Source organism: Rosa chinensis, chromosome 6, assembly GCF_002994745.2.
Source record: "Rosa chinensis cultivar Old Blush chromosome 6, RchiOBHm-V2, whole genome shotgun sequence".
In the NCBI taxonomy this organism is placed as follows: domain Eukaryota; kingdom Viridiplantae; phylum Streptophyta; class Magnoliopsida; order Rosales; family Rosaceae; genus Rosa; species Rosa chinensis.
Genome location: NC_037093.1, coordinates 6,923,622 through 6,935,707, shown reverse-complemented (window position 1 = coordinate 6,935,707; position 12,086 = coordinate 6,923,622). Strand labels below are relative to the sequence as shown.

General features: G+C 38.7%; 1 protein-coding gene and 1 long non-coding RNA gene across 2 annotated transcripts; one reads left to right on the top strand and one right to left on the bottom strand.

Annotated features, from left to right (window-relative positions):
• Positions 1-4,552: 4,552 nt before the first annotated feature.
• On the top strand, positions 4,553-8,671 carry LOC112172912. The gene is made up of 3 exons (XR_002925402.2): positions 4,553-4,676; positions 5,242-5,327; positions 7,962-8,671. It is a non-coding gene; the product is annotated as an uncharacterized LOC112172912 (long non-coding RNA).
• A 179-nt stretch (positions 8,672-8,850) lies between these two features.
• LOC121050156 lies at positions 8,851-9,648 on the bottom strand. Its single transcript, XM_040509370.1, has 2 exons — positions 9,418-9,648; positions 8,851-9,335 (listed from the first exon to the last, which is right to left on the bottom strand). The coding sequence occupies exons 1-2, from the start codon at positions 9,604-9,606 to the stop codon at positions 8,961-8,963; spliced, it is 564 nt and encodes a 187-aa protein (XP_040365304.1). The 5' UTR covers positions 9,607-9,648; the 3' UTR covers positions 8,851-8,960.
• Positions 9,649-12,086: the final 2,438 nt, after the last annotated feature.

Genomic DNA, 12,086 nt, shown 5'->3' with positions numbered 1-12,086 from the left:
TATTACAGAGATTATTTGCGGTACTACGCTGAACAAACAGCTTATGATCTCACAGCGTATTGGAACTATTATATACATTCCCTTCTATTCAACACAAAATGAGAATATACAATGAAAAATATCTCACAGTACTATTCTTCCAGTTTTCTTATATTCTCCCAGTCTTTATATAAATTCTATCAATGAGAAGCTGACATATATAAATTCCATTTGTACATTAACTTATGAACTTGTTTCCTGCTTATTGGCATTCTTAGTGACATAGCAAACTGCAGGTTCGTAATTACTAATATAACAATCTGTCAATAGCTAAGATGTAAGATCAATGCACATTTTGTAACTCACTCAACTTGACAAATACTGAAACCATCCCATTCTAAAACATAGAGGACAACGTAAATACAACTAGTAATTAATAGAGGAAAAAAGAGGACCAAGTTAAGTGGCAGTCAACCATAGCAGAGAAAACCATAGGTGATGCAACTCATGCAAGTGTACTCAGATGCTGAACCCATTTTTTGGCTCTTTTCAGAAACCTGGGGTGAATACATATCATCAGATTTCCTTATTTGAGAATGACACCTAGAATTGTACCTTAAGCAATACTGCTCTATCGCATCTTTCATAGATACTGAGGCTATGATTTTAATTGTTAACCAAGTATAAACATTTCCTGTACTAGGAAAGGAAATAAGAGAATAAGTGCTTTAAAAAAATCCTGAAAGTCAAGCATATAAGAAGTTGTTTTTTGAGAGCTACCTAATTTTTCTTTAAAATCAACAATGCAATTGAAATCTTCTTCGGAGGTTTTATAGAAATCAACTCATTGCATATTGTTTGTGTAAATCATGTATAATATAAAGGAAAGGTACACAGGTGGTCGAGTTGGTAAGAGCCTCTAGGTGTGGAACCCCCACACCCGGGTTCGAATCCCGCTGACGCTTATTGGAGTTAAATCCCAATATATTCTTAGTGGCCAGGGGGGAAGGGTTCTTACAAGATCCCCCGAGTACGGATTAGTCTCTGGGCCTAGGAAGCCTTTGAGGACACCGTGTGATTTATAAATAAATAAAAAACAGTGCACTTTAAGCCGAAGGAAACTTTTGTCATTTAATTTGGTTTTCTAGGTTTTATAATGAATAATATCATAGTATGTGCTATGACAGAGAAAACTTTCCGACCTTTCGGTAGACTATATAAAACCTTGCTATGACAAAGAAACTTTTGCTAGATAATAACAACAATCATTCACTACTATTCGTCGGAAGAAAAACAACAACCTTAAGGCAGCGCTCTGTGTGCAGCCGTCAAACCCTAGAAAACTGAGCAACGTCTGTCGATCCCCTTCCGATCTCAATACAGCCAACATGTCCAACATCGATGCCATCACCTCCTCTTTTGCTGCGTCGCTGGCACTTGCTAGCAGGGACGTCATTGATGTTTCCCACACCTCTGGTGGAATCCAACGACTAGCCAAGCAGTCTTTTCTCTTGGCACGTCCTCTGGTCAAGAAGCCGGTCGCCTTGAATGATCTGAAACGCTTTCTCCGGCGAGTATGGGTCCTGGATAAGGACTTTAAGATTCAAGAACGTGCACCAGATCGATTCGTGCTGGCTTTTGATCTGAGGAAGGATCGCAATAAGGTTCTGAAGGGTGGACCGTGGAGGTTCCAACAAGCCCCGATCGTATTTCAGGAATATGATGGTGTTGCACCCATTGAAGATATCGCTCTGACCCTACTCTTCTTCTGGGTTAGCATCAACAACATCCCACCGCTGTTTGAGGAGCCTGCCATGATTAGAAACATTGCTTCGGTGGCTGGTAAGTTCCTTGAACTGGATGAAAAGATTTTTGCGAATCAAGGCAAGGTTCGAGTCCATATGGCTCATGATATCTCCAAACCTTTTCTTCTGAACAAAACCCTAAGACTTGCAGCTGGGTTGAAGCTGAAATTTCTTATTTTTTTGAGAACTTGGTGGGAAAGTGTGACCATTGTAATCTAATTTATCATGAGGGTGCTCATTGCCCTTTGCTTGGGCGTCATACTACATCATATACAGGGGACCAGAGAAAGGATATTGTTGGTCCGTCTTTGGGTTTTGCTGCCAACAAGTTTGTTGACGGAACCTCTCGCTTTCAGGGTGTGCAAACACCGATCCTACAGAATATTTGCAGGTCTCTATTCCAACCCAAGGAAGCACACAAACCACGCAAGCCAATTATACTGCGTGCAAGAGACCTCAATTTATCTGAGACTGATGTGGACGTCCACCAACCTTTAGCACTGGCGGTGCTTGCAGACCCAGCTAACCATGTATCCAATTCTGAGTCGACAACTCTGACTGAGGGCTTGGAGCTTGAGAAGGTGTCACCATCTGAACTGGCTGCGAGCACTCCTAGCCTGAACACTTCGAACAACACAGGGATACCTGCAGAGTTGGAGGTCGGGACCAAGGAGAATAGGAGTGACAAGCGTCACCTACCTCCCTCTCCTACAAAATCTCCCCAAAAGCTCAAGTTCCTGCTATCGGAGTTGTTCAAACCTCTCCTCCCCGAGGTTCATGCCAAGAAACAAAAGATCCCCATGTTCACCAGTAGGTTCTCTGCTAAGTCCATAGGGATGGTTGAAGCACCTGGCAATATTCTCGTCCCCAAGGAGCTGGTCTCTGCCCACTCTGATGCCAAAAAGAAACGTGGAAGGCCATTAGGGGCAAAGAATAAGAACCCTCCAAAGTCGAAGAAGGTGACTGATGCGCAAGAAACTTACTTTGCTTATCTTTCTAAACCTCCTAGCCCAACTGTTAAGGGCAAGGAGCAATTTTAATTTTGTCTTTTCTTCTAAACTTTGTCTAATTACTATGTGCTAGTTTTGTCATAGTTCTTAGGCTCGCTTTTTCTTAAAGAAGTGAGCACTGGTTGTCTAATGGGTGGTGCTAGCATACCACGTCCTAAACTTGTCATTGGTATGGCAAGAGAAGGTATGTATCCGTGCCATTCTGGCTTGCGCATGAATGAAATTGATGATTGAGTTCAAAAAAGAAACTTTTGCTAGATCAAAACCATGCTATATATAATCGACTTTTTGATTTATATATATATATATATTTATAACAATTTAGATTTCTATAGATTGTTTAAGAGTGCAAGAGGATCTGCCAACATTCAAGAACATGGCATTTTTGTCAACGCATCAAGTCAATTTCCATTTTGCTAAACTGTTATGTTCTCACTTAAGAAAGTAACAAAATGGTGAAATTTCACGATTGGTTGTTTTAATGTTTAAAGTCTCTTTCGGTTTCTATTTAGATCCAACTTTTGATTAATAATGTGCGGTATAGCAAATAAAATACAGGTCGGCTTACAAAACCATAACCGGCTTCCATGCCATCTGTCCTTTGACACCAATTTGACTCGTACAGCTCATGTGATTAGGAGCCCAGTCCACCAAAATTCCAGAAATGAAATAAACAAACAAAATCGAAAAGAAAAAATATGAAACACCTGGGAATAATTGTTTTAGAAATTTCGAGAAAAACCAACAGAAGGCTTAAAAATTATGGCCAGGCCCACTTGAGAACTTAATGTTTGACCCGGCCCAATATCAAATCGAACTTTCTAGAGCTAGTCTCCTCTATCTCTATTCAGCGATTGGTCAAATTAAGAAGAAATTAAAAAAAGAGAATATTTCAGACTACAAAGCGACGCGCCACGTCAGCACACGCAGGCTGTGTGAGTGTTGAGGCACAGGCACTAGCTCAGTAGTGAGCGTTGTCCTCATATAACAAACTAGTACGCCTGCTCGTCTCTCTCCCTCTCTCACAGATTCACACAGCTGAGCTAGGGTTACGATCGATTTGCACAGAGAGAGAGAGAGGCACAATGCTTGCGCCGCTTATTGAGAATGGTGGTGAGGCGGGTCGGGTTGGAGAGAACCAACCCGAGAGGATTCCGACGGAGCCGCAGAGGATTTTTCATAAGCTGAACGCAGTCGCGGTGATGGTTTTGCTGGTCATCATCTTCTCTCTCCAGTACTTTCTCATCAACGGCTACATAACGCTGTTGTTGGTGTCTGTTGTTCTTGCCGGGGCGCTGGAAGTTCCGGGAAACGCACTCCGGTCGGTCGAGTCGGACTCATTCAAGGTCAAGTTCTGCTTCCTTTTCTATGGATCTCTGAGTCTGTACCTGATCATCTACTTCGGGATATACTTCAACCGTTCTTGTGTGTGCGCTCTTGTGTGTGCAACTGGAGCGCGCGCATGATTTTGCCCACCCAGACTGATTACAACTAGTTTCACTAGTTTTTTTTTTGTAATTTCCAGTTTTCCACAACCTACTTAGAGCAAATAATTTGTACTAGACATTCTCTGTGGCTCTGTAAGGCTCTGGTTTCTGGATTTGGCGACGAATTCTGTTATGGAAAATTTTGGTTTGAAGGATTTTTCTTTTTATATAATATTTTTACTGTTCATGCATTTATTGTTTATTATTTTTCGTTATTCTTGTTATATTTTTATTTATATCTATGGAAAGCGATAGCCATAAAAGTTAATTTTTGGTAAAAAGCTACGACAACTTGGCCCCGTTCTGGAAAAATCACAAGTTGCGGATCGGGCTCGGAATCTGCTCTCCAGCCACCGCGGTTGCGGACGCCGTGCAAGGTGGATTGCTTGGCTAATGTAAGTGGGTCTCTGGGTTTTGTGAATTTTGAATATATATTAATGATCTTCTTGTGAGTTTTACAACTGTTATTCATGTTGTGTATGTGTAAATTGATTGGAGTAGGTGGTGGATTTTTGATTTTTTCTGTTTGTGTTAGAAAATGAAGATAATGATTGGGATTGCAGTTTTTATCAATTTTGTTGCGAGAAAAGGCTTAGTTCTCAGTGAGGTTTTTCCTTTTCTTTCTCTTGATACAGGGTAATTGTACTGCTTCTGTAATTGATTGAGGAGACCAACTGATTTCCCTGCTAAAAAGTCTGGAGTTTACTTGTGTGAATTTGATCTTGTAGCAGTTATCATTATATTAATTTCCTTGGACTTTGCAAACTTAAGTGTCAGAGATGAACATGAAGAATAATCAATTTCAGTTTTGTTTGTTTTGGTGATTTTCTTGTGAAAAAGTCTAGGTTCTAAGTGAGTTTCAGTTTTGTGAATACACAAGTATAGTAGTATTGAATATTGAGTAATGGTATAGCTTCTTAGATACAGGATACCTTATTCCATTTGTTTGTTACAATACAGGCATACCACGATCCGTGCAGAGTCATACAGAAAATCAGATCAAAGTTAGGATCGCTGAAAAGGATAGTCAGATGTTGCGAGCACAGGTATCTCTCATTTCCAATCCAAAAAGTCAATCCATAATTCCATAGATATGTCTTTCTTGACGTATATGTCTATCTCCATTAGAGTCACAAAGCCTGTATATATGCTTGTAAACTGTTGACATGCATGTATCCCTGTGATCCAGGTACTTCAATGAACGTACCATTGTTATTTCACTTGATCATTTGTTTAGGCAACTGGTACTCTGGAAATTAGAGTTTTGTGTGTCACAAGTTGAAATTCACATTGCATTAACATTTCTCTGTGTCCACCAACTACCATGGTAATCTGTTAACCTTTCTTTGTCATGAATGAAGTGAAATAAGTAAATTTCTAATTTCATTGTCTCTGGTTTGAGGCATTCTGCAGTAAGTGTGTTAGAGAAACTAAGAAAAGCTAGGAACTGCACTCCTGCAGGGCTAGGAATTACTATCTGTCTGATAGTGTGAAAATCCAAAAACCCAATGGGATCTAGAAGTTTAAATTCGGGACTAAGGGCTTGTTTGGTAGAGTGAACTAGCTAGGACAAACATGAGTAATATATAACTCATTTTTAGGACCATGTTTGAGTATTCCTTTTATGGACTATGAGTCTAGTGATGGTGGGAGGACAACCCTCCTTCCACCTTCCCTTTACTTTTGGTGGTATTATCGTGGATTACGCCAAATTCACCGTGGAAAGAAAAGAAGTCCTATTCTTTTTTCTTGTCTGCTTTCTGCTTGCCTTCTCTCTGTGTTTGTTTATCTAGCTTTGATTGTCTTTGTTTTGTGATATTCTCTTCTCCAACACCATTTGGGATTCTTGATTTGAAGATTTCTGTTCTCATATTGACTCTGCATTCGGATTAAATCTGGTGCGTACACAGATAGTGTTTCTCCATTTCCCCGGTTTCTTCTTCCCCTTTTCTTTTTTAGAGTTTTTCTTAGTTAACATGATTAAAAATGCACTCCAGTCCTCCCTACCCTCAATCTATATCATTCCCGGTAGGAACATGCAAGGCAACCGAGCAAGATTTTCGCAAAGCGATCCTTTTGATTGCCATTGAGAAGAAAGGATAATTGTGGAACTGCACTAAAATTTCTTCTGGCTGAATTGTGTTTAACAGATACATATAGGACCCCATTGAGTAACAGAAATTAGAGAGTGATAAGAGAGAGATGAGATCGGGGCTTGAGCAGAGTGTAACGGGTAGGAATTTGGTGAAAAGTGGGATGAAGTCGTGGTGTGTACTTACACCGCATCAGTATAGGTAGCTGTTATGTCGGGACAGTTGGGTGCATTTGAAAAATGATGGATTGAATCTTGAAATAGGGAAGAAGAGAACGGAACAGATTCGATGGGGGAGATGTTCACGAAGAAGCTGGGGAAGAGAAGGAGAGAATAAAATACTAACCAGGAGAAATGGGACTGCACATAGAATTGTTCACGAATAAGCTGGAGAAGAGAAGGAGAGAACAAAATACTAACTAGGAGAAATGGAAACTGCACAGGGTATGGATTGATTTTTTGTTCGTTATTCTCTTCTGTCTAGTCCCCCTGTCCACCATCACAGGTCAGGATGTCGTCCATTATCTGCGACAATCTTGTAAAATTAGGTAGTCTAAAATAGTAAGGTCAACCAAACCAGCCCTATTGTCTTCTCCACTCTCTTCTCCCTCTCGCAGTCACATCTGATGTGATTTTGTTTACTTGCTATCTATAAAGGTGGCAATAGTTAGTAGGCCGATAACATCCCTACATACTGCATTTGTGGGGAAACCAAATGGTCCTTTGCTCAAGCAGACAAGCACAGGGGGATATCTTATCCACCTCTTTTCGTTCTAGATGAGATTCTTCCAAACATTAATTTCCCTCATTTTGCTGATGTTTTGTGGGCCTCAAGGCAGCAGTCAAGAATCGTAGGGTAGAAGTGGTGTTGAGAATTGCACTCGAGAGAGATATTTGTGGCCTGTTGAGAAATTTACTTCAGGAGAAAACAATAAATGAGTGAATTTCTTGGCCTGCTCTCATAATCAACATATTGAATAGAAGTGCTCTAAACCCATCTAAACGAGATATATAAAGAGCTCAGGTAGTAGGCTGCAATGCTCTATAGGACTATCAAATACTTATGGTATGGTTAGTGTAACTACCAGCACATCTGTTACTGAATAAAATATTGTTAACAGTAATATTTTATTATATTCCTCAAGAATACCATTATGTCAGCTTTACTTCTTTATTATGTCACAACGAATATTATATCAAATAGAGAAGTTCCTTGAGAGTAATATATTATATCAGGTTCTAATTTGGGTTAACTATCCGTTTTGATTATTAATAATCTTTAAGAATTTGTCTTAAAATTATATCAGCTCCTCCTTTCTCCTTCTCATTGATGGATATGAAAAATGTAAGCAGGTTGGGAGAAATTATTCATTGTATGTTCTGGTTTTATGTTCAATACAATGGAATGTATATGTGGTATATAGTATATGTACTGTATTGGGGGAGCTAAACCTCTGTAAAACCCCAGTAGAGGATGCTGTACAGTCGTAAACTTGTAATTAGTTGCTTGGATTGCGACACTTGTAGGATTATAGGATCATGAATTGAGTCTCTCTTGTACTGATGATGAGTTCCTGGTGTTTTGCAGATAGATTCTCCTTTCAAGGCACTGTTTTCTGGACGCATGCGCAGCTTATTGTTTGTGCGACTGGTTTGTCATCAGGGGGTTCTTTTTGAGCTCTGTCTTGTGTGTGTGCTTTACTTCTTTCTCACTTTAAAACTATTATTGGTCCACGGAGGAGCAACAGTAAAATAAAAAATCAAATACAAACTTCCTTAGCTGATCAACATACATATGGTTAAGTCGTGCTGCTAAAGCTTGTGCAAGTGGTCTTTGAGATCTTTGATAGTGCTCAACTCAGAAAAACCTGTCACCAATGAGTTAACTGCCTGAACAAATCCATGCAGCCTGACTCTACAAACAGACCTCTGCACTGAAATTATGTCGGTCTGAGAATGAAAACTGACTTTCATCTCTAAAAACTCTGGACAGTGTCCTGCTTGAGATTGGGTTCGATTGGATGAATGCAACATCGGCATTCAACTTGATGTATTCTTTTCTTTCCGGCAGCAGACTTCGTGCTATTGATAAGGATGTGGGATTACTGGCACGGTAGTTCGCCCACCATTTATTGACAAAGCAAACATTTCAGGGGCCAGTTTAGTGGCTGATCATACTGTTAAATTAAGGCAATATGAACAAATGTTCTTAGCCATTTGGAGAAATCCATCAACACGTTTTGAATTAGTTTTATTAGCGAGAAGGTGTTTTCGAGATCCCATATGATCCGATTGTTTAATTTCCTTTGGTGTATAATTTACATCTTCTCTGATACTTCAATGAATCAAAATTTCTCTCAAAAAAAATAAATAAATAAATCGCAGCATGACCACTTAAGAAGGCAAAATAGATGTCAAAATCCAAATCCAAATCTTTTCTCAAAAAATAAAATAAAAATAAATAGCAGCATGAACACTTGTGAAGGCAAAATAGATGTCAAAATCCAAATCAATGGGGTTCCATGAGAATATATGCATTCTTTGCTTTGCTAGCTAACATAAAGATCAAATCACCAAGTCCCAGACATTATACAAGTTGATCAGCAAGGAGGTCTTCCCGAATCCTTGTATAAGAAAGTTCATATGCTGTTTCTCCAGAGTAGTAATTCAAATAATTTCTGTAGTAATCAGAGTGGTAGACTACAAAATCGAAAAGCTCCGCAGAATTGGCTGCCCCTGCTTTAATTGCTTCTATAGCAAGTAACCTCTTCTCCTCAATTTCAGCTTTCTCTTTCTGAGTTATTGAATACATGGAATATATGTTGCAAGCAGTGCATATGGTTGAAACCATCCCCAAACCAACCATAATTACTATATACCAAAAACTAGGCCACCCGAAAAACATTTGGGCAACGGTAAGCATCCGATCAGCGAAAGCTGCAAAACAATAGTCTGGCAGCTCCTGCAACGATCACAATTAGTAATTCATAATTCAGATATAGCGTTCAACTAAACAATTTATCAGAGAAATATATACTGCTTACAGGCATGATAGCACTCAGACGGTAAAACACAAGGTATTGCAATCTTAGGATTGTTGCGATCATGAGGAATGTGCCAATAGCTTTAAAGTCGGGACAGATGAGCATCAGAACCAATGTTGAAATCCTCTCACATATGCTGAGGAGAATATCTAAGTCGACGAATTTGAAGGCTTCTATCTCGCCTGCCATTGTTGCCTTGCTTTGCAGCTATCAGCCTATCGATCTAGGGCTTAAAAGTATTAACATATATGGGCGGAGTCACACGACACCGACCTTTTTTTCAGTGAAAACAGAATAAGTAGTTTACAGTTTCGTAACATTACCGTCAGTTTTGTTCTTGTAGTGGCATGGCAAGTGTGTATTTTGCAAGTAGTCCCAGGGTCGAATCACACTAACAACATTAGTATTTCAAAATTTTTTCCCTTTTAGAAGATTAACACAATTTTTCCTTGTAGTTTTAAAAGTTAAAAATAAATTATGTCTCTATAATGAAAAATTATCTAATATCTAAAGCATAAATTTTATTAATAAAATATTAATTTTAAGAAAAATATTAATCTTATTGTAATCTTATTCTAATGTATCATCTTTTATTAAAGTTTTGGTATGTATTTTAAATTTCAAAAAAGAAAAAAAATTCTAAGACTTCTGAGTGCCCCATTTGATATGAAATTCTGGCTCCATTATATACTTATAGAATACGTACGTGTCACTGTGTCAGATATGACTACTGTCACCTAGTTAATCGCGGGTAGTGCTCCACTTGATTTGAAATTCTGGCTCCACCATTATATACTTGTAGGATATGTACGTATCACCGTGTCAGATATGACTACTGTCATCTAGTTAACCGCAGGTTAGTTGTAAACTTATAATTAAGGTAGATACTTATATAGGAGTGGCAAGCTACTACTGATTACCGTCTTACCAGAGTGTTTAAAGGAATATCAGTAAAAGCCTTAGGTTGTGTTACAATTAAGTTGATCGAGTCGTGCCCTTAATATCAGTAAAAGCCTGGTTCAGACTTCAAAGTGCACAAACACTAATATTATGCCCCAAAACAACTAGTCGTCAAATGCACCGTTAGTTTCACTCCGATGTGAATGACAATGCAAGTTGTAAATGTACAACGCCATTTGAGAATCATATGTCTACTATAAACACTTTGTTCCTTCCTTCTTTTTATTTATCCTTGGAATCCTATCTATGGCAATCACCCATCCTTATAGACTTATAGTAGATGGTGATGCGCACCTAGGAAAGACGGACATAAGAGATTGGCATTGGCCTACAGGTCCGTTGCGGTAGAAGGCCTTAGCTAGTGATTCGGAGTAAATTCCTAGATTCCCAAAATATGGATATTGGTCAAACTAATCGAAATAAAAAAATAAAAAATAAAAAAATAAAAAACTGGTATGACTGCTTTCAATGTTGATTAATGAAACTCCCAAATAAAGGGAGACTCTACACCCCCAATTACAATAAACATATAGAGACAATCCCGAAATGATATTAGAAGTCTCTACAAAATACATGTATTCTAGCAAGTACCATTAGCAAAGAGTGCTCTACTGGCTACTCCATTTGTTTTGACAGAGCGGTGACATACCAAAAAGATAAGTCTATTACAACGAAGCATAATTATAAAAACAAGCATAATTGCTGAGCTTGTTTCTCATTTGGAAACTAAGAACGGTAGATTCAAACAACTTCACCACTATCGACTAACCAATGAAGAATTCAAGCGGTTATGTCCTACAGAATTCATATGGCTATCTTATATACCATGTCAGGGGTATCTAGATCAGTTAAATAATCAGTGTGACCTCTTGGAGGCTTCATTTGCCAGCGAAAGCCGAGGGTTGTTTGCTGAAGTGTGATCTCCGCGCGTCTTGTCTACCAGCATGATGAGCAAGAGTTTAAGGATCTGTGTATCTACATGAACTCGTTGCTGGACAAAAAATCAGAAAGATTGGAAGAACATGAGGCTCCCAAGAAGGGTAAACAAGTTCTAGAATACCCTGAACCTGAGATTGAATGGGGATCTAATGCAATGTGGAATCTGGAGATCTACGACCCAAAAACGAGACATTCATGAAGCCTCTTTCAAAATCTCAGCTTTTGGAATGTTTTACTTCTTGTTAAGTTTTTGTTTGTATGTGTGTCATTTGAAGTGATACCAATAAAAGTCGATCATGCACGCTTTCTGTTTATAGTCACTGCAAGATGGCATGTTGCCGCATTTCTAGTTATTGGAAGAGGTTTTGATCTATGCCCCCTCTTTTATGTTGTATTTTTTTCTTATATTAATAAAAAAATAAAAAAAATAAAGGAACGGGTGGTGGGTTTCCAAATATAGTGGTTCTCTCTCATTTACAAGGAGAATTGCCGCTTCATGCGAAGACTGCTATTGAATGAATACTACTACTCTAAGCCTCTATTTTAATTATAAAAAATAAAAAAATAAAATACCATGTATCCTGTTATCGCCCAAGTCATGTGCATGCATGTCCGAGATACACATACATCGTCACCACCCAACGTTAATAGATGATTAGCCAAAGCATACTGATCGAGTATGAAATATCTGTATCCTTAATGGAAATCAATCCCTTTAAATTGACAGGAATTTATGCATGAAGCTTCATATAACAGACTCTAGCTAACAA

What these genes read in the sequence shown, in the direction of transcription:
- LOC121050156 (XM_040509370.1), bottom strand. Translation starts at nt 9,606, where the DNA reads ATGGCAGGCGAGATAGAAGCCTTCAAATTCGTCGACTTAGATATTCTC. An exon ending in GTCTGAGTGCTATCATGCCT is followed by an intron (nt 9,336 to 9,417) that starts GTAAGCAGTATA and finishes TGATCGTTGCAG; the next exon opens with GAGCTGCCAGACTATTGTTT.